This window comes from Rhinopithecus bieti, unplaced genomic scaffold, assembly GCF_001698545.2.
Source record: "Rhinopithecus bieti isolate Rb0 unplaced genomic scaffold, ASM169854v2 scaffold_62324, whole genome shotgun sequence".
In the NCBI taxonomy this organism is placed as follows: Eukaryota; Metazoa; Chordata; class Mammalia; order Primates; family Cercopithecidae; genus Rhinopithecus; species Rhinopithecus bieti.
The window spans coordinates 520,865-543,906 of record NW_016823670.1 but is presented as its reverse complement, the minus strand read 5'-3'; the positions used below and the strand labels follow the sequence as shown (position 1 = coordinate 543,906).

The 23,042-nt window shown below is 38.4% G+C and overlaps 1 protein-coding gene across 1 annotated transcript in view; it reads left to right on the top strand.

Moving 5' to 3' along the window:
- Positions 1-22,191, top strand: part of GDA (guanine deaminase) — a 55,787-nt gene extending 33,596 nt beyond the window's left edge. The window contains 6 exon segments of the mRNA XM_017861706.1: positions 1,083-1,180; positions 4,221-4,288; positions 14,273-14,419; positions 18,000-18,130; positions 20,581-20,608; positions 21,428-22,191. Of these exon segments, the coding sequence (XP_017717195.1) occupies positions 1,083-1,180; positions 4,221-4,288; positions 14,273-14,419; positions 18,000-18,130; positions 20,581-20,608; positions 21,428-21,498 (543 nt within the window). The 3' untranslated portion in view covers positions 21,499-22,191.
- The last annotated feature ends 851 nt before the right edge of the window (positions 22,192-23,042 follow it).

Genomic DNA, 23,042 nt, shown 5'->3' with positions numbered 1-23,042 from the left:
TTAATACCAGCACTTTGGGAGGCCAAGGTGAGCAGATCACAAGGTCAGGAGATCGAGACCATCCTGGCTAACGTGGTGAAACCCCATCTCTACTAAAAATACAAAAAAAATAGCCAGGCGTGGTGGCGGGTATGTGTAGTCCCAGCTACTCGAGAAACTGAGGCAGGAGAACAGCGTGAACCCGGGAAGCGGAGCTTGCAGTGAGCCGAGATCGTGCCACTGCACTCCAGCCTGGGCAACAGAGCGAGACTCTGTCTCAAAAAAATAATAATAATTCTATAATCACTGAACCATGCCTCTCAAATGAGAAAGCAAGTTGGATACAGGTTTTGTACTGAGGGAGAAATAATTTTGAAAGAGTAAAGTCTTATTTAAGAAAATGTACAAATAAATACTACCAAGATTAAAAATTTAGAGAGGTCTCGTATGTGTGCAGTGCCTGCTTTCTTGGATCAATTTTACTTTCTGAATTAGTGATTAGAAGATGTTAAATTTCCTAGTTTTTATGAAAATTTAAACATAGGTGAGTTAAAGTTTATTTAGTTGAAAATATCAAGGTCACTGGCACCTATATGGAAGCTAGGGGCAGAAATAAAGAACAGTGCTTTGCAGGATTACTCTCATAGCTTCCACGTACGGAGAAGGGACTTTTAGTTCTAAAAGGGTTTAAAATTGGAGCAAGCACAACCCTACCAGTCGCTCACCATGAAAACTTAGTAAAGAAAGTAACTTGACAGTCTTCTCAAGTAGAGATGAGAAAATCATGTTTCCTTCCATCTGGATGGATATTCTGTGCTAAAGATCACCTGGACCAAACCCTCATTACTCTGTAGATCAACAAAAAGAACCTAAGTAAATGCCACAAATTTGCTGAGATTTTTGTAAGATAATGTGTTTACAGTCCTTTTCTGAGGTATAATTTGTACCCAGCCACTTTGTACATATAGATCATCATAAATGTTCTTGTAAAGATGCCTACAGTCAAGTTACAGCTTTGATCTCTCTCTCAAATACCTTGTGAGTGAGCACCCACTTAATCATTTGTGAGCGGTGAACTCCACGTAGGGCACTCTTCTCTCCAGACAGTGATGGCACACGGCTGCTACCTCTCTGCAGAAGAACTGAATGTATTCCATGAACGAGGAGCGTCCATCGCACACTGTCCCAATTCTAATTTATCGTAAGTAGACAATGATTTTTGGTAGACTATGAATGTTTGGGTTGCAGATTAGCAGCCAAATGCCTTTGTTTCCTCTGTCATTCCTCCAGGATCTCTCCTCTATTCTGTGTTTGACAGGAACCAGATAGATAGACATTTACTCGTGCTGTTGAGTAGTAAAAGAGAACACGTGAGAGGGTATTTGTCTCAGAGGATACATGTGAAGAGCACAGTATCTTCTGAAATCTGAGTTTGTACAAAAAAAGGACAATAGGGAATACAACATAAAAAATTTCTAGTGAAAGTACTGAAGGGAACCCATATGCCAGCCAGGAAATTCAGGAAGAGGGTAGTCACTCCCATTACTGTTTGTGCTGTAGTGTTAGGAGGAAACGCAGCAATACCAAAGTCAATACACTGTGATGTATGTTACCCTGTTGGACTTGATGGAATGCCAGCCCACACAGTCTAGCCCAGGAGGACCTTGTCCTATTATAATTCCCCAGAATACAGAGGTGTTATTTATTAACTGGTTCTTAACCTTTTGAAAGGTGATGGATCCATAAATGAATAAAATGACAGTTATTGGCTGTGCACAGTGGCTCACGTCTGTAATCCTAGCACTTTGGGAAGTGGAGGCAGGCAGATCACTTGAGGTCAGGAGTTCGAGACCAACCTGACCAACATAGTGAAACCCCATCAGTATTAAACATACAAAAATTAGCTGGGCGTGGTGGCAGGCGCCTGTAATCCCAACTCCTCAGGAGGCTGAGGCAAGAGAATCATTTGAACCTGGGAGGCGGAGGTTGCAGTGAGCCGAGATTGCACCCCCGCACTCCAGCCTGGGTGACAGAGTGAGACTCTGTCTCAGAAAAATAAATAAATTATAGCCTGTATTTTCAGGGGAGAAAAGCCCATGGATATTACAAATGTTGCATCTAATTTCAGGGAAATCATAGATCTCATGATGCCAGTCCATGGATGCTAAGGTTAAAAACCCATGCTTGTGGGTGGTGATCTCAGAAAACACCTTCAGGGAAGTAAAACAGGGAAGGGAAAGAAGTCAGTAAAGATTGTATCATCAAGGAAGTTACCATTGTGGGCTCCCGGAGTTTAATCCTTCTGTTTAATAGAAAACCCAGGGAACCAGTGTCCAAAACAGAACTCGAAGTTATCCTGCCCAAGAAGTGAGGGAGCTGGCTGTGATAGTAATACCCAAATGCTTGGGTTCTTGTTGAGGGCTCCTGGTTGGAGGGGAGAAGAGTATTCATTCCCTGGAACTTCTGGCCTTCCCCAAACAAGGGCAGAGCAGGCTCTAGCACAGGAGAGAGCTGAGAAAGCTCCTAGGCAAAGAGCTAGAGGCGTTCACAGTTGGAAATCTAGGGACTTTGCAATTCCAAAGATACATGTCAGTGTCATTATGAGAAGGGTGCTGAGAGCCACAGTGACATATTTCTGGAGTGCTTTAGGGACCCCAGAGCGTCTGAGTTTTCAGACTTAAAGGAGTGACACATTACAGGGAATCTTGTACAGCTTAGTGACTATAATTATGGTCTAGTTACTTGATAGTGGAAGGATTTAACACCCATTGGGTGTTAATATCCTCTAAATTAAAGCATAATCTAGCTTTGCAAATTGAGTTTTGAAGTTAAATTTCTTTAGGACACATTTCTGTTTAAATGGTCACTGCTGTTCTTTCTCCAACAACCGAGAGAGATTTATTGTGTACGCACCGGGGCTTTGGAAATTAGAGTTACGTGCATCTTCCAGCAGACCACTTTGACCTTTGCAACGTTCTAGAATTCTAAGGATCACCTTAGTTTTCCTTTTTCTCTTTAGAAAGGCAGCACATGGTGGGTGTGGTGGCTCATGCCTGTAATCCCAGCACTTTGGGAGGCCGAGGTAGGAGGATCACCTGAGGTCAGGAGTTTGAGACCAGCCTGACCAATGTGGCAAAACCCTGTCTCTACTAAAGTACAAAAATTAGTGGGACATGCTGGCGGGCACCCGTAATCCCAGCTACTCGGGAGGCTGATGTAGGAGAATCGCTTGAACCTACCTGGAAGGAGAAGGTTGCAGTGAGCCGAGACTGTGCCATTGTACTCCAGCCTGGGTGACAGATTGAGATTCTGTCTCAAAAAAAAAAGAAGAAGCTGGCACATCTCTTAAACTCAGGGTCACTAGGTCCCAAATTCAGCCCAGGAACCATCTCTCCTACTTTCCCTGTCTTCAGAGGCAGCATTTGGTCAGGTCCTCACTCTTTAGGCTGCACCCCTTTTTCCAGTTGTACACCCCTTTTTTGATCTTGTAAATTACTACTCATTCAGGGTAACAAATTATTCCAGGCATAGAGAATAGGTAATGCTTTATAATTTCTACTTCCTAACATAAAGGGATGTATTGGTTAGAAAATATTAAAGACAGGGCCGGGCGCGGTGGCTCAAGCCTGTAATCCCAGCACTTTGGGAGGCCGAGACGGGCGGATCACGAGGTCAGGAGATCGAGACCATCCTGGCTAACACAGTGAAACCCCGTCTCTACTAAAAAATACAAAAAACTAGCCGGGCAAGGTGGCGGGCGCCTGTAGTCCCAGCTACTCGGGAGGCTGAGGCAGGAGAATGGCGTAAACCCGGGAGGCGGAGCTTGCAGTGAGCTGAGATCTGGCCACTGCACTCCAGCCCGGGCGACAGAGCGAGACTCCATCTCAAAAAAAAAAAAAAAAAAAAAAAAGAAAATATTAAAGACAGATAAGACTTCTGTATTAATTGCAAGGTTTGATTTCTTCATTTTTTTCCCATACAAACGATCCCCTGCTTTTCCTTCTGGCTCTTGCTGCTTTGTGCCCACCTGAGATTAACCTTGGCCCAAGGATTAGGCTCTTTTATGATCCTGTTTACTCCAGGACTTGGATGGTCTGATTTGGCTAATATGTTTGTGTCAACATTAGAGCTGATATATTGGGAAGCGCAATTTTCAGTGATATCACCATCGTTGTTATTAGTGTTCGTCTTTTATTGGAACCACATGGATCTCCTTGTTCTGACGTCTCCTCTCTCTACAGGCTCAGCAGTGGCTTTCTAAATGTGCTAGAAGTCCTGAAGCATGAAGTCAAGATAGGGCTGGGTACAGGTTAGTAGTTCACCATTTGGAGCTATGGCAAAGTGGTTGATTACTGTGTCACTTTCTAATGTGACTAATTTGCAGGTGACTGTTCTGTTTAAAAAAAAAAAAAAAAAAAAAAGTAGTTTTGGGCCGGGCGCGGTTGCTCACGTCTGTAATGCCAGCACTTTGGGAGGCTGAGGCGGGTGGATCACGAGGTCAGGAATTCAAGACCAGTCTGGGAAACCTTGTCTCTACTAAAACGCAAAAAATTAGCCGGGCGTGGCAGTGTGCGCCTGTAGTCTCAGCTACTTAGGAGGCTGAGGCAGGAGAATTGCTTGAACCCGGGAGGCGGAGGTTGCAGTGAGCCAAGACTGTGACTCTACACTCCAGCCTGGGTGACAGAGCGAGACTCTGTCTCAAAAAAAAAGTTTTATTACCTAGTAGAAATATCTTGATAATAAATATCTAACAAAATAGAGAGGGGTTAGAAGCAGTAAGAAAATGTATGCAAAGGGAGAAGTTTTGATGACACTAACCTCCTGAAAGCTGTTGTCCCTGTTTATTATTCAAAGATTAGGCTATAAAGGATAATTAATTCCTTCTAACGTGTTTCAGAGGTATTTTAAAAACCGTCCTTGACTTTCATTTTGTTTTGTTCTTCTGGCTAGATTTTAATGGTTTGGATTTGTGTATTTTTAGTTTTCAGTAACTGTGTCATTACAAATACTGTCTCAAAAGAAATTTTTTTGTCCTTGCCATACTGAGCACAGATTCAGTCTATGGCAGAATTGAGAATTCTGATGTATGTTAAGAATTGATTTTGCTTTTAAGCAATATTTAGCCAAATGAGACCTCTCCATATCCACAGGCAGCCTGCTTGGCTACTAGGCTGAGGGACGTTCTAAGTGCATATGGATTAGTGATGGATTCATGATGTTTCCTTTCCCCACAGCACATTTTAGTTGTGTTTCTTGAAAGTGTGCAAGCAGTGCTCGCTTTGAAAGTATGAGTCAGGCCCAAATGTCTCGGTGTCCTCTGTGAGGCTTCTTTTATGACTGAATGACTGAATTAAATTTTTTTTTAATGGGTATGGGGCACGAGAACGTGTTTTCTGTTCTTGATGCCTTTGTCTTCCTCATATTTAAGAGCATCAGGCTATGTGCATGCTGACACTGGTGGTTTTTATAACTTTCTGCAGTAACTCAAATCTCAGTTTGTTGTAGTGAGACATTTTACAAAGCAATTAATTGGTAAAACACAATAGGCATAATGATTTTAGTATTTTAAGAGAGCTATATATTAGATTAGAAGTTTTTCCCAATTTTACGGGAATCAAAGTAATCAAGATTTTGACAATTATAATTTAAGCCTTAAATCATCAAGATTGTGATAATTCTACATAATGTCACAGGTGTCAAAGGAGGAAGTCAGTGATTTTACTTTCACAAAAAGCTTTAAGGGATAAGAAAAAAAATGGCCAAGAGTTTTGGTTACACACTATAGTCAGTTAATATGAAAATTTAGCATTCGCATAAAATCAGTCAGATATTGTTTTCAGATATTCTAGGATTTTGGTCTCCATAATTTAAGTTCATCACATGGCTTTCCTTTCTTGACTTTGGGTTGTTTAATGATGGTCTATAAAGTTCAAGTCGCGTTCTAGCTGTCACTTATTATCTGTAAGACCTTGAGAAAATTAATTTTCTAGCAGTTGTTAGTCAAGGATTCATTTCCTGATTTCTGCAACAATAGTAACTAGCAGTTACAGCTGTGTCTATCTTACAAGCTGTTTAGAGAATTAAATTTTAAAATGCATGCAAAATGGTTAGCACAGTGCCTGCCTGGCACATGACACAAATAAATAAAGATTGACTTAAAAGAGAAAGGGCGAGGTTGGTGTATTGACCAAACGTTTGATGACCTATTAGCTTATTTACTCAGAGGATGATGTTTCATTTTTACCTAGTCCTTTTTGCAATAGTCACCCTCTACTCCACTATTTCCTAAGCATGACTTTTATGTATCAATTTACCCTTCAATTTGTAAACTTTAGAAGATTATTATACCTTATACTGTGAATAGAGAGCAAGTCCAAGAGCAATTCACACACTCTGTCTATAACAAGTGCAGACAGATCTTGACTTGCAGAAATATTAGGTAGAAGAAACCCACATGAAATTTAACAGAAATATAGCAAAACAAGATAAAGATTAAGAGTGTGAACAAATATCTGAAAATGATCTGCTTTAGGATCCAGAAGAAAATTTCAAAAAATTGCCATCATCCCTGGAGTACAGGAAAACATGATACTGTGAAAAGATTGTGCTAGAAATTTTAGAAATCAAGGAAGAAAACTGAAAAAAAAAATCAGATTAAAAAGTACGTAGACTCTTATACAATGCTGGAAGGAGAGTGGATGGTACAACTACTTTGGAGAACGTTTTGGGAGTTTCTTATAAAGTTAAATATACATCTACATATGACCCAGCAATTTTACTCTTGGGTATTTACCCTAGAGAAATAAACATATATATTTGCAGAAATAGTTGCATGAGGCCAGATGCAGTGGCTCATACCTGTAATCCCAGCACTCTGGGAGGCCACAACAGGAGGATTGCTTGAGCTCAGAGATCAGCCTTGGCAACATGGCAAAACCCTGTCTTTACCAAAAATACAAAATTTAGCGGGGCGTGGTGGCATGCACTTGTAGTCCCAGCTACTTGGGTGGCTGAGGCAGGAGGATCGCTTGAGCTTGGGAGGTCGAGGCTGCAGTGAGCCGTGTTCATGCCACTGCACTCCAGTCTGGGTGACAGAGTGAAACCCTGTCTCTAAATAAATAAATAAATGAAAGAGTTGTAAGAGGATGTTTATACCAGCTTTATTTATAATAGCCCCAAACCAGAAACATCTATCAGCAGGAGGATGGATAAGCAAGTTGAGGTATATTCATATAATGAAATATTATTTAGCAATAAAAAAATATACTACTGATATATGCAAAATGTGGTTAAATAAATGCCAGTGTATGGGCTTAAAGAGCACACACTGCATGATTCCATATGTATGAAACTCACAGACCAACAGAACTAACTGATATTGTAGGAAATCAGAAAGTGGTTGCCAAATGTTGTAGGTAAGAATGTGGGGAATTGACAGGAAAAGGCCATGAGGGAATTTGCTGGGGTGATGGAAATGTTTAATATCTTAGTTTTTTTGCAAAGTATATAAAGCTATATAATTGTTAACATTCTCCAAACTGAACATCTAAATTCTGTATGTATTATGATATTTTAGTTATACCTCAGTTAAAAAAATGACAAACCCACCAACCCTGTAGGAAGCTCTAAGAAGCAGAATTATCGTTGCAGAAAATCAAATCAGTGATGTGGAGAATAAAGCCAACCAAAGATGATAGAGGGTTTTTGAGGATGATCAATGTGAAGCCCAGAAAGCACAGAGCCAACACATGGGGTTTTCTCTGATGGAGCACACAGAACAAATGGGACAGATGCGATACAGCTTTGAAGGGTAAATCTCTTCTGAGCTTAAGAAAGAACTGCCTTGAAAGTGCTTACCCTGTTTTACGCTAAATCATAACTGAACATGTTGTGGCAAAATATTTTAATTGCAATTTTAAAATTTCTAAAATACTGACACAAGGAAAAAAGTCACTTATCAACAAAACAATTAAAAAGCAGTTTGCTTTCAGATGTTTTTGTTGGCACACAAAATACCAAAAGGCAAGAAAAGAGTTTGGAGACAAAGCAGTTGTTAGCCAAGAATAATATATCTGGCCAAATTCTCCTTTACGTAGGAAGGCAAAAAAATTCTCAGCTATACAAAGACTTGGAAAATATTTTTCGTAGGAACCCTTTGAAAAACTTACTTGAAAATTACGTCATTCAATGAAAGATGAGGCAAATGAAGGGCCATGTGGGGAAATAATGGTACAATATGATGTCATGGAAAGCTAATATCAATCAGAATAAGAAGATCAAAGAATTGTAAAGGAGTTTAAAAAATGAAAGTAAAAGCCAAAAATATATCTTAAGAGAGAATAGTCACAATGTTAAAAACCTATCAGAATGGCAACATAAATCAGGAAGATGTTTCCCTCAGGCTGGAAAGAGGTTCCTGGAACCTAAATACATGGCACTTACTTTAAAAACTGAGTGTTACGTCCTTGAGTTTTGGTTTTATGCTTTCTTTGTGTGATTTGAATGTCTTCAGTATTTTATCACAAAATTTTAAAAAATAATATATGCTCTGCAAGAAAGAATTTTCCAAGTATAATACATAATTCTGTCTTCTAATTTTATTAACAAAACCCAAGAAGTTGTCGTTTATGTGTAAGGCTGAGAGGAGGATGTATTTGGCAAGTGGCCAACATGATGAAACACATTTCTACTAAAAATACAAAAATTAGCTGTGCATGGTGGCACGTGCCTGTAGTCCCAGCTTCATGAGAGGCTGAGGCAGGAGAATTGCTTGAACCCAGGAGGTGGAGGTTGCAGTGAGCCAAGATCGCACCACTGCACTCTGGTCTGGGTGACAGAAACTCAAAAAAAAAAAAAAAAAAAAAAAAATCTTGTTTCAGAAAAAAGGGAATTACACATATTTTACTATAGACTTTTCAGTATAAAAATATTAGAGATAACTACTTGAAGAATTTTAAAGATAGGATACCTCCTAGGTGAAATATGAACAAAATAAAACAAAGAAAACACAGCAAATAACCAAAATAGTCATCTGAAGGAAAATTTAAACATGGAAAAGTTTACATCAACAAGACCTTTAAACTCATTAAAACAAGCAACATACGTGGGGCCAGTCCCTCACTTTTCAGTGACAGTTCCCTCTCCGAACTTACTTCTTCCATTATGCCAAAAACAACAGCTCTTTGATCTCTTGTAGACGCTATTCCAGTGACTCCATGCTTTCTCAAAATCCATTATTCTAATTCGAATTCTTAGATGTCAGAGTACATCACTGTCATCATTCCCTTGGAAACATCCTCGCTTCCCATATTTCTCTCATTTTCTTGGTATTCACATCACAAAAGCCCCACCCTTGACTATCTCTAAAGTTCCCTTCTCAGTGCCTTCAGTGGAGCATCTGGAAGTTGCTGGAGAAAATCGTCCAGTGGGCTTTCATTTTAAATTTTGTTCTCAAATCCCAAATGGCCCTCCGCTTGGGCAATAGAGACAGTTATTAGTCTGTAATAAGCATAAATCTCCTTTTTCCAAGACAGCATTTTCTCATTTCTTCTTAAACTTTCTACCCTAACTTCTAGCTTAAGGCCTCCCTCATCTCATAAGTCATTGAGAAAATAGAAATAACCAGAAAAATCCTTCCCTCAATCTCCCACCAAATTCACACACCTTTCTGCATCTGCTGGCATTTTCTCTTCTTTTCCCTGTCACAGCAAAAACAAAACAACAAAGCCCTTCTTCCAATCAAAGGCAAAAATATCAAAATACCCTAGTGTGTGCTCTGTTGTCTTTCCCTCTCCCAGCATCTCAATAAACTAATTCCTTTGGCCCTAGATCATCCTATATCCTCAGTGTCTCCTTCCTGCTGGATCATTCCTGCTGGTACACAAACATTTAAGCAAAGAAACAAAACCTTTGTTTGTTTGTTTGTTTGTTTGTTTGTTTGTGATGGGGTCTCTGTTTCCCAGGCTGGAGTGCAGTGGTGCAATCTCGGCCCACTGCAACCTCAGCCTCCCCAGTTCAACTGATTCTCCTGCCTCAGCCTCTCGAGTAGCTGCGAATACAAGCACACGCCACCACACCCAGCTAATTTTTGTATTTTTAGTAGAGACAGGGTTTTGCCATGTTGGCCAGGCTGGTCTTGAACTCCTGACCTCAGGTGATCCACCTGCCTTGGCCTCCCACAGTGCTGGGATTACAGGCATGAGTCATCATGCCTGGCCCAAAACCCATTATTAATCAGACATCCTCCTCTTGCTCCTGCTCTACCTGTCTGCCTCCCTTCATGGCAAAGCTTCTTCAAAGAGTGGGGATCCACACTGTCACCACTTTCTAGGCTCTTTTCCATTCTTCCGTCAAATTCAGTCTGGATTCTTGCCCCACCCTCCATGACAACTGCCTTTGCTTTTTTCTTCTGTGGGTATTACCACTGGGATCTCTGCTGCGAACTCCAAAGGTTGCCATTCTATCCTCATCCATGCAAATGGGACTTCTCAGCAGTATTTGCCATTATTGACTGTTCTCTCCATTGTCCAAATAATCTTATCTTGAATCCAATGAAGAACCTTAGTTCTTCCCTTCTTTGTCTTCTCTGAAGGCTGATTCTCTTCCTCCTGGCCATTTGAAAGCTTGCTACAAGGCTCAGTCTTTGGCAGTCTCTTTTTTGACTTTACACATTCTTCTTAGGAGGTACCATCTACAACCATGGCTTCATGTGATTTAATATACTCAGATGACACACAGGTTTTTATATCCAGCCCAGACTTCTCTGAATTCTAAACCTATGTTTTCAACTAACTACATTCTCCCTTCTCTTAGACCCCTCCTGAAGGAACCCCCAAACTTCATTGTATCCCAAAACACATTCAAACCTAGTTCTCTAAAATAGCTCTCCTTTTTAGAGAATTCATTTTCTCTAACTAGAAACTTGGTCATTATCTTTGGGACCTTCTTCTCTCTCACTTCTTCTCCAGCATGATGCCCAACCTCATGACTCCTTAGTATCTCCTGGAACCATCCTCTTTCCCCTCATTGGTCACTACCACCTGATGCAAGCTGCCATCGTTTCTTGCTGAACTGCCGCACCAGCTTCCTAATGGTCTCACACCCATCCTAGGCCCTTCCAGTCCATTCTCCTCTTTACAAAAGAATCACAATGAAAATCTGATCATGGCACCCCCTCATGCTCATCACCCTTCAATGGGATTTTGAATGTGTAAGGCTCATTACAAAGACTACAAAGCTCCGCATTGGTTTGACATCCATCCACTGCCAGCGTCATCTCACACTACTCTCTCCTCCCTACCCTGGCTATCTTTTATGAATAGATTTGGCTTTTTGAATACCCTGGCTATCCTCTCTATAAATTGCACTCACTTCTCTCAAAAGTACTGTATGCATTGTTTCTCTGTCTGAATGCCCTTTTTGCTTCTGTTTATATGGCTGAGTTCTTCTCATTCTTGTCTTAGATTAAAACGTCATTTCCTTAAAGAGGTCTTGTCTCACCATCCGATCAATATGGGCCCTTCATCTCCATTTTCTTGATCACTAAAGTGAAAAAAATGTATTGTTAATATGTGTCTGTTTATATGATTCTTTTCTTTCTCCCCAACAAGATAGTTAGCTCATTCATGTGGAGAGCCCATAGGTTTTATTTACAAGTGCTTCAGTAAATCAAGTACATGTAAGGGGTGTAGTAAATGATTGCTGAGTAAGTGAATGAATGCTTAGGAAATGAGTACGTACATATGAAATCATTTTTTAGTCTTTCCATTGTCCTCTGGCTTAAGTTTTTGCTCTTGTATAATTTTGTTAAAGTCTTCCTATAAATAATAGTGTCCAAATATTGACTCCGACGAGCAAGTAATGGTACCATCTTCATTGTGATGGTCCTGGGGGAATCTTGGGGTAAGGAGACAGATCTTCTGAGAAAATCCTTCAATTTTCCTCCCTCCTCCACACAGTTTCCACCCTTTGGCCCTTATTCTTCAGCACTTTGGTTATGTAACTGAATTTTCTCTGCAGTTATTAAGATATGTGATGTTATTTCTATTTTCTGAGAAAATTGAGGTTCATAGGTCCTAAGTTACTGATCAAAGGTCCACAAAGCAAAAAGTTCCATGTGCACAGTTTAAAACTAGGTCTGTAAAATGTAGATATTCATGATTTCTCCTTCCATCCTACCACAGTGCCTCTAGCCGTATGATAAAGTAGGGATTCCACCTACATTAAATGTGTTGTAGATGGAAGGGGAGAACTACAAAGCTAATCCAGTTGGGAAGAATCAGCAAGTTACTATCACAGTGGAAATCCCTGGAAAGAAAGGCTTGACTCTTACATAAATGGTCCTGACTAAATACCATGAAATTGTGCAGCCCAGGGTTCTTTCTTTGATGAGCACAAAATTGTTTCTTGGTTTACAGTTATTTTACTGACATAACATTGGCAACCAGAAGAATATAGGATGATTAAATCAACATCATAAGGCATCTCTCAATTTTTTTCCAGTAAATTGCATAGCATTATTTCCTAATCTATCCTTATTCTTTCTGTAAGGTTAATTTTGAGGAGGTATTTAGGAAAATGCTACTTTCTGTGATATTTTATACCTTATTTTTATAACTGCAGGTATTTAAATCTTCCATATTCACGCCATCCTAACTGCATTGCTTTCGTTTCTCTATGTTTACTTCCAGTCTTTACCCATATATTATAAAACACAGTCTTTACATATTTTCATACCACATAGTGATGTAATTTTTATTCCACTTTTATTTATATTTAACATTTTTGTGGTTTTAGCAATAAAGAAGGAAGCAGCAGACAGAATATTTCAAAGCTTAATGTGTGCTGTTCCCAAATTGTATTTGTTTCCTTAGTATTTGTTTTCCTAGCTATGATAAAAATGAAGATTTAAGGAATGGTTACTACATATTAACACAGACTAGTAACTTAAGTAGATGTAATGAAATTTTTTAGAGAACTGGGTGATTCTCTGATTTAAATACAAGTTTAAGGACATGTAAGATAGTTGAGCATAAAATTGAGCTACAATCTAGAGTTACTACTAAACAGGCAATTATTTTGTTTTGGCAACATATATAGAGGCACTAACAATTACGTATGTCTACCTAGAAATGACAGAAGGAACACTTGAAATACGAAGCTTACTTTATTAGCTATAAATGTGTTTTCCTTTAATAAAACATACTAACTTGAAATTTATTTACATAAACTCACTTAACTCCATGTTCATTCTTGTTAAAGGTTGTATTTCATTGGATTATGATTAGGGACTTTATTTAAATCACTAAAATCTCATTCTTCATTTAATGATGCCTACCAAAATATAGAGCTGTCTACATTAGCATTGCTCATTTATTACACTAATTTCCCAAAATATACAAGTTTATTCTAAAAGCTCTTCATAAAATTATAAAGAAGTGGCTTTTAATTTCCCAAAGTTCTCATCTGGATTAGAACAAGGTTAGGATAAATTTTTAGTGAACAGAACCGTGAGCTTATTTTAAACCACATATTATCTAAATTATCTTTATAACTGTGCAGGCATATTTCAACAATTTCTGTGAGGGTTCATGGACTCTTCAGAGATAAGAGTTTCTTTTGACTCTTTAAACCATTTGAGTATTGTGGTGGGTTGTGTGTGGGTTCCTAAAATATGTCTATCGGAATCTGTAAATGTGACCTCATTTGGAATAAAGGTCTTTGTAGATATAATTAAGGAAGAGATCTCAAGATGAGATCCTTCTAAAATAGCGTGGGTCCTAAATGCAGTGATCAGTACCCTTAGAAGAGACAGGAAAAGATAGACAAATAGAAAACACAGGGAGAAAAGAAGGCGGCTATTTGAGGATGGAGGCAGAGATTGGAGTGATGCTGCCACAAGCCAAAGAATGCCAGGAGCCACCAGAAGCTGGGAGAAGTAAAGGAGAATTCTTCCTTAGAGCTCTTGTGGGAATTGTGGCCCTGCCAACACTTTAATTTCAGACTTCTGACCTCTAAATTATGAGAGAATAAATTTCTGCTGTTTTAAGCTAGAAAATTTGTGATTATTAGTTGCAACAGCTGTAGGAAATTAATACAAGTATGCGTTTGACACTAATTGCAGCTTTTGAATTGCTTTAAATCTTAGTCTATGGCTATCTTGTGTTTATAGTTAAGAGCTTTTTAAAAAAAGTATATTAAGGACTGAATTTCTGTCATAAAAACAATGCTATATATGTATTATACTATTTATCCTCACAAGGTTACTGTTTTGGTTTTATTTTACCTACTGTAGACGTGGCTGGTGGCTATTCATATTCCATGCTTGATGCAATCAGAAGAGCAGTGATGGTTTCCAATATCCTTTTAATTAATAAGGTAAATGAGAAAAGCCTCACACTCAAAGAAGTCTTCAGACTAGCTACTCTTGGAGGAAGCCAAGGTAATGACTATTACATTTTTCTCTCACATAATATACAACCATACTGATCTGCGTCCTTGGATGTAGTGTGAAGGTGCATGATTGATATTAGGAAAATCCAATATTCATAATGATCTCATCTCATGTAACATACCCAGAACTCACCCAGTAAAGTGAAGTTCACTGACGGAGGAATCATTCCTTCAGTGATTTCACTGTCTTTGGTAGAATAGGTGTCTGAGACACAGTTATCATATTGATTGTTTTAATGGGTATTACATTGGTTACATGGATATGAGTTCTTTAAAATAATCCATTCTTAGGCCAGGTGCCTAAGAATCACAGTAACTCATGTCTGTACTCCCAGCACTTTGGGAAGCTGAGGCAGGCAGATCCCTTGAGCCCAGGAGTTTGAGAGCAGCCTGGGCAATGTGAAAAAACCCTGTCTCTACAAAAAATAAAAAAATTCGCTGGGCTTGGTGGAGTGTGCCTGTAGTCCCAGCTACTTGGGAGGCTGAGGTGGGAGGATCATCTGAACCCAGGGAGGTAGAGGCTGCAGTGAGCAGTGATTGCACCACTACACTTCAGCGTGGGCAACAGAGTGAGACCTTGTCTCCGAATAAATAAATTAAAGAATCTGTTTTTCCGCTGAGTCAGGTAACTTGCTCTCCAGTGGCCTGAGTGATGATCATAATAGTAAAATAGTAGCCAAGGCTTACTAAGCTCTTTCCCTGTGATAGGAATCATACAACATACTTTATATGTGTTGTTATTTAATCCTCACAACCACTGTTATTCATTTCGTTTTACAAACAAGGAGCCTGAGTGAGGCTTACACAGCTATCAAGCCACAGTGTGCTGTGATTTGAATCCACCTAATCTGATGCCAGCATGCAGATTTCTTACCTTCTGCCCTTCCACTACTTCCTGTATAAATCCCTGCCAAGACCATGCATTTGGTTCATATGCTTAAGTACACTAATTCCTCAAACCTCTTTTAAAGGATAAAGATGTAAAAATTTAGTTGGTTGATATGCAAATATTGCTCATCAGCTTTTCCCAGTTCTCACGTGTAACTGTATTGTTATGGAAAAAAATAAAAATTGGTCATTGTATTTCTTTAAGTCACTTTAGAATTATAAATGTAATCGGAATGGATGATAGTGAAACACAGCATGAAACCATAGGTAGCTAGTGAGAAATTAAAATGTAGATACAGATTTAGAAACATATTTGGGTGTAGATTTATGATAGATACCCTGAGTCTTACAAATGGAGGATGATCGAAGCCAAGATTATCCTGGGAAGAGAAACTTCTCAAATGTTCTCTGAGTGTTGAGGACTAGGATGAACACCATAAGCACATTTCAAGAAAAACAAATACAGGGTTGTTTTTTGTTTTGTTTTGTTTTCGGATTTTTTTTTTTTTTTTTTTTTTTTTGGATTTTTTTTTTTTTTTTTTTTTGATTTCCCAAAGTCTTATGGTTTATTTTCCAAAATCCCAAGTTTCAAATCAGCCACTATTTTAATAAGTGTTACAACCTTTCACCCACACCACCATTGTCCTTTCACATCTGAATTTGAGTTTGAGTAGTTATTCTACCATCTATGTTCATGGTACAAACAAGTTGTATTTAAATAGTGCTTTTTGAATTCTAGGCTCTCTGTGAGTTACTTCATCAGTATCCTCTTTCTTTGATCAAGCCAGCATGAGTGCCTACGAAATCATTTGTACTTTGCTGTGTAGCTTTTAAATCTATTTTCTGGGTCACTGGGCTTACTCATGGAATTTCTCTTCCTTAGTTTGTTTCTTTACTATAGTCAGAGTAAAATGAGGTGAATGGATCCGTATTTAAAGTGTGGCATTTTCCCAGCACTGCCATGGCCTTTACATTCATTCTCAAGAAGATCAAGATGAGCAAAAATGATCTTCACAGAACCAACATTTACTCCAAAGGCAGCAAAACCACATTTCCTGAAATGCATTTGAGTCACTTACCAGCCCAATGGGATCTCTGGGCAACAATTTTTATTTATATCAGTTTACAAATTCACTGAAAAGAATTGTGTCTTTTTTGGTTAGTTCATTCCTGAAGTCTCCAGGCTCTACTGAACAACCCAGTTGGTTTATATATACCATCAACCTTGCCTAAACCCTAGTCACTGCACCTGGTTATCTGGTCTATTAAATGCGCAACAATTTTACGTTGAAGTCAGTCATTAAAAACTTATACTTGACATGCTTCTTTGTCAAGGGCAAAAAGAAGTCGAGTAATCAGTGAAGGAGGAGAGAATTTCCAATGATTTTCTATTACATTCAGTCCTTCCCCGTACAATTAGTAGAAGTCACCTGGCTCCTTTTAACATTTCGGATTATTTTCATACCCCTGTCTTGCTAAAGAGAGTACTTCAGCTAAAAAGCCATTTTTCTTTTCTGAGAATAAAAGAGTTGCCCTTTAAAGAACCTTTTAAGAACAAGTAAGATTTCTAAGTCAGTGTTTAGAGAAATGACACAACTTTTGGATACCTACAGGTAGAAATATAATGTATTAGATATTTCCTAACAAAGGTAATCGATTCAGTTTTTTAACATGAAAGTGTATCTTAGCAGTGATAGAATGCAACAAACACATGTGAAAATTGAAATAAATAATACTGCACTCTGGTTAACCTTCCTTTCATTCATGCTTCCATTTGTGACCCCAGTGTACACCTTCCTCAGATTACAGGCTTTAAGGAACTTTAGATCCAATACCTCCGTTGGCGAGGAAAGCCAACTACCCCCATCTTTCTGAAACTAAATCATAAAAATGAGAGGTATTCTTCCTTGGTATCCAATAATCTTGGAACATGAGTTGTAGCTGTGAGATGAGCCAAGTCAATAGATAATTATTGGCCTGTGCTCTGTTTTAGAAAACCATTCTTCTCTGGTGACCAGAAAACCTTCAGGGTTGGAAAGAGATTGGTCTGTTTTCAAAAGCCATTGGGACTTTTGAGTTATCAGAATCTGTTCACTTTGAGAAGTGAGCTTTTTTTTTTCCATTCAAAGGATTTAAACTAAGGAATTTCTGATGGATATGCCTGCATTGACAAATATGCAAAAGGATAATTATTTTTTATTTATTCAAGGTTCATTTCACTTCCGTGAAAATAAATCTTGTCAGCTATTTCATGGAACAGAAAGAATAAAAAAAGGCAATGCAAGGAGTTTGGAGTGTTGGGGGGAGAATAGAAGGGAAGAAGAATAAAGGTATTATGTTAATCATCATGTTTCTTAGAGGAATAAATGAAAAGCATAGACCAGCTGGGCTATGAAATGAAATGCACTGGTAGAGCTGAAATAGAGACATATCAGAGTTATGATACAGTCATGAAGGGAACTGTTTTTATTCTCAGATTTTGCTTTCCTGTGCATACTCCGCTTTATGTAAGTAGAAGTCTTGTGACCTATTAGAATGAGAATGCTTTTCTGTCTCACTGTTAAGATATTATTTTTTTTCTCTCCTAGCGACATGTTGGCAAAATCTGTCCTTACAAACTGAGACATTAGTGTGGTCTGATGTCTTGCAATCCTGACTGTTTATTCACTTGTTCTCAATAGCCCTGGGGCTGGATGGTGAAATTGGAAACTTTGAAGTGGGCAAGGAATTTGATGCCCTCCTGATCAACCCCAAAGCATCCGACTCTCCCATTGATCTGTTTTATGGGGATTTTTTGGGTGATATTTCTGAGGTAAGTAAAAAAAAAGTTAATCAGAAGGCATTTATTTTATAAAGTCCTTGTCATAATAGCTTCCCTGTAGAAAGGAAAATAGAAACTGAAGCATTTTAATGGAATGCAGGAAAATCTTAAAAGGGACACTAGAGCCCTTTAATAATTATTATAATTTTATGACAGCAATGTTAAAAATAATGGTATTAACAAAACCCTGTTTTTTATTTTTATTTTTTGGAGACAGAGTCTCGCTCTTTAGCCCAGGCTGGAGTGTAGTGGTGTGATCTCAGCTCACTGCAAGCTCCGCCTCCTGGGTTCACACCATTCTCCTGCCTCAGCCTCCCAAGTAGCTGGGAATACAGGTGCCCGCCACCATGCCTGGCTAATTTTTTGTATTTTTAGTAGAGACGGGGTTTCACCATGTTAGTCAGGATGATCTTAATCTCCTGACCTCATGATCCACCCGCCTTGGCCTCCCAAAGTGCTGGGATTACAGGCGTGAGCCACTGTGCCCAGCCAACAAAACTTTTATATTTTGAATGTTTTTGTATATTTGAATGTATTTGGCCACAAACAGCCATAATGTAATTAGCACTCATTGAACATTTGCTATGTGCTGGGTAGGCATGGGATTAGGCACTTCCATATCTAATTTTGTTCGATCATCGGAGCAACTCTAAGAGAGTAGGTACTATTAATATTGCCATGTTAATTTATAGGGGCAGTGAAACTTAAGGGAGGTTAAGTGATTTATGTAAAGACTCATAGCCAGTGATTAGTAGGCAGAGTTTGGATTCACACACGGGACTTTCTAACTACTGGAGGCGAGGCTCTTGACCGTGATGCTATGTCAATGGTTTTAATTTTGTAAGAAAATGAACTTTATTTCTCTTACTATAAAATGTTTTCTATGGATACAATAAACTAGTTCATCTTACCTGAAAATGATTTCTTATAAGATACTGAGTTCTTCCTAAAAACAGAATTAACTATTGCCATTTCTAAATTGATCTACTGATGAGAGTAAATGTGATAATAAATACATTAAAGTTTTTAAAAGAAAATTTTGTATTATGTGAAGTTTGTACCATTTGTTATTATAAAAGAGGAAAATATCTTTTCTCTACCCATCTTAGGGTCAAGGCTGAGGTCACTATAACAAGAGACAGATTAACAGGAGAAAGGCATACACATTTATTTAATAAAAATTTTTTTCGAGACAGAGTTTTGCTCTTGTCGCCCAGGCTGGAGTGCAATGGCACAATCTCAGCTCACTGCAACCTCTGCCTCCTGGGTTCAAGCAGCTCTCCTGTCTCAGCCTCCCAAGTAGCTGGGATTATAGGCGCCCACCACCACACCCAGCTAATTTTTGTAATTTTGGTAGAGATGGGGTTTCACCATGTTGGCCAAACTGGTCTTGAACTCCTGACCTCAGGTAATCCACCTGCCTTGGCCTCCCAAAGTGTTGGGATTACAGGCATGAGCCACTGTACCCGGCCTATTTAATATAAATTTTACATGACAGGAGCCTTCATAAGGAAGTGAAGACCCAAAGAAACAGGTAAACTTGGGTATTTTTATGCTAGGTTTGATGAAGAGTGGAAAATTGTAGAGAAATATGATAGGACAAAGAGTGTGATCCAGTGGTAATAAGCTAGAGGGAACTTCTTAGTAAGGCCTGTTTGTTCAGATTCTTCTCTGTGACCATTTGTCTTCAGAGATCTGGCATAGGGAGGGCACCCCTTTACTTAATGGTCTTACGACCTGCATCTGGGTGAGGGGTGAGGGGAGGGTCAGAGTGACCTTTCTGTGTTTGATTGGAGGTAATGTGTCCTGACCCCATCATTGTTTTCATATTGTTTATTATTTTACTCTCTTATTAGAGTAAATTTCTGGGAATAGGGCTGTAGGAAATGGTCCTAGTCATTTTTCTTACATCAGGGGTGTCCAAGGGAGAGAATACAGTCATGGGGTCTTAGTTTCTGTTTCTGGTTGTGCCAGTAAAGCCCCCTCCCTCATCCCTCTTTTCTGCTTATCAGTAGAGACAAACTAAAAACCGTGGCTTCAGGCTGTTAAAAGCCTAAAACAAAACAAAACAGAACAACAAAAACAAAATAAGGCAGGTTGGACGAGCTTGTCTTATATCATACCCCTCTTGAAATATTTGAATTATTTTACTAAATTAATTTCTTTAATTTATATAATACCGTTTCTCTGATGACTCAAAAGTTACATACCCAGAACTTTCACACAATAGGTAAACTTCTGTTAATTGCCAGTGGATTATTTTGTTGTTCTGGGAGGTTTTTATGAAGCACATAGCCACTTCTTTTTTAATTAATAGAAGTAGATTTTGACATTAAGAAATAAATTCGTATTTCTGGGCTTTGCCAACCACTATTGCCTGTGAATTTACTTTTCTAAATGCACAAACTAGTCTTTCTTATTACTTTTATTTTCCATTTTAGGCTGTTATCCAGAAGTTCCTCTATCTAGGTAGGTAGATGTATGTCTCTATGCTAAATATTAAATAAAACCTTTCCCTGTCTTTTTCTTGGGTATGGCTCTATATATTTACCATACCATATATTAAATTCTATGTATGATAATTTGCTTTAATCCATTATTTTTTTAACACTCTGAAGCATCAAGCCCATTGGTGGCACATTATTTAAAGGTTCTATTTGAAATCTCTAGTCAAAAATTCTAAGCTGAGGAATAGAAGGCCAAAGGTGAAGAGATCGTCATGTTCAACCCCCTTGTACTTATTCGGTATCTGACATTCTCCCCTACCATGTTTTGTGACAAATATATAGTAGAGTCTCACCACACGTGCTCATGATGTACTCACATTCAATTCCATTCAGAGAGAGAAACAGTAATGCAGAAGATTCTACTCTCCCTCCCATTCTGTTGAGTGAGTTCAGGACTGAGTGAACTCGAGATGGAAAGACACATGTGTTACTTCTTGTGGAGCTGATTCTGGAGCGTAAAGAGTAGTATTTATTTCTCAATGGGGGCAAAATATAAACCAACCACTTTAGCTGAGAAAGGACAGCTATAGGGGGTTGAGTCAACTTTATGTGATTTCTGCCTCTGGTGCAGAATTCAGACCCTAATCATCAAATTAGCTATGACATTTTCTACCGGTCATATCTTCCTGTTCAGACTATAAACAATCTGGAGGGTGGGGGGAAAGCAGCTTTTAGTATTTCCTCTCCTAGAAGTATCTTAAAAAAAATCTCTCCCAATGGCAAGGAAGATACTTATTGACACAAAAGGATTTTATACATGATTCCTTGATTTTTCTTTCAGGAGATGATCGAAATATTGAGGAGGTTTATGTGGGCGGAAAGCAGGTGGTTCCGTTTTCCAGCTCGGTGTAAGACCCTCGGGCATCTACGACATTCTCCTGGGATTAGCGTGGTTCTGCATCTCCCTTGTGCCCAGGTGGAGTTAGTTAGAAAGTCAAAAAATAGTACCTTGTTCTTGGGATGACTATCCCTTTCTGTGTCTAGTTACAGTATTCACTTGACAAATAGTTCGAAGGAAGTTGCGCTAATTCTCAACTCTGGTTGAGAGGGTTCATAAATTTCATGAAAACGTCTCCCTTTGGAGCTGCTCAGACGTACTTTAAGCTCAAACAGAAGGGAATGCTATTACTGGTGGTGTTCCTACGATAAAACTTAAGCAAAGCCTTTTTCATATTTGAAAATGTGGAAAGAAAAGATGTTCCTAAAAGGTTAGATATTTTGAGCTAATAAATGCAAAAATTAGAAAACAGAAAATGGACCCATGAGAGTATATTTTTATGAGGGAGCAAAAGTTAGACTGCGAACAAATGTTAGAAAATCACTTCAGATTGTGTTTGAAAATTATATACCGAGCATACTAATTTAAAAAGAGAACTTGTTGAATTTCAAAACGTGTTTCTAGGTTGACCTTGTGTTTTAGAAATTTGCACTTAATGGAATTTGCATTTCAGAGATGTGTTAGTGTTGTGCTTTGCCTTCTTTGGGGATGAATGTCAGAAATTGAATGCCACATGCTTTCTTAATATAGTTTTGTGCTTCAAAGTGTTTGACAGAAGTTGGGTATTAAAGATTTAAAGTCTCTTAGGAATATTATTCATGTAACTACATGGCATAAATAGTTGTATTTTTTGTGCACTTTAAAATCAACTTATAACTGTGAGATGTCATTGCTTCCATTTTATCAGAAGAGAAACAAATTCCGTGCTTTATGAAATTTATGTAGACTGGAGTCTTCGTGAACCGGGGCAAGTGATGGGCATCCAGGAGCCGCCAATACTAACAGGACAGGTTCCATTGCCATGGCCTATTCCACCCAAACAATATATTGTAGTTTCTGGAAACTCCATACTCGGATATCAGTCTGCTAGAACTTTAAAATAAAGGACAAATCCTGTTAAAGAAATACTGTTAAAAATCTTTAAACCCTGTGTATTGAAAGGACTCTATTTTCTAATTTTAGCCAATTTTCTGTTTAACTCCCTATAATTTTTAGGACATTAGAATTTTAGGATAATGAAGAGTACATAATGTCCTACTTAATATTTACATTAACAGGACAATTCTTATGAGATATTTAGGAACATTACAAAGCAAAGAATATTTTTATGCTTCCTAACACAGTGTGTTTTCCCATAACCTAGAATTAAAACCAAATTATGACCTTATGATAAATCTTTAAGTATTGGTGTGAATGTTATTTAAATTCTATATTTTTCTTATTTAATTGCAAATACTATAAATGAGCAAGGAAAAGGAATAGAATTTCTTAATATATTATAACACTCATTCCTAGAGCTTAGGGGTGACTCTTTAATATTACCTTATAGTAGAAAACTTTATGTAATATAGCTAACTCCGTATTTACAGAACAAAAAACAGTTCCCCCTCCTATAGTG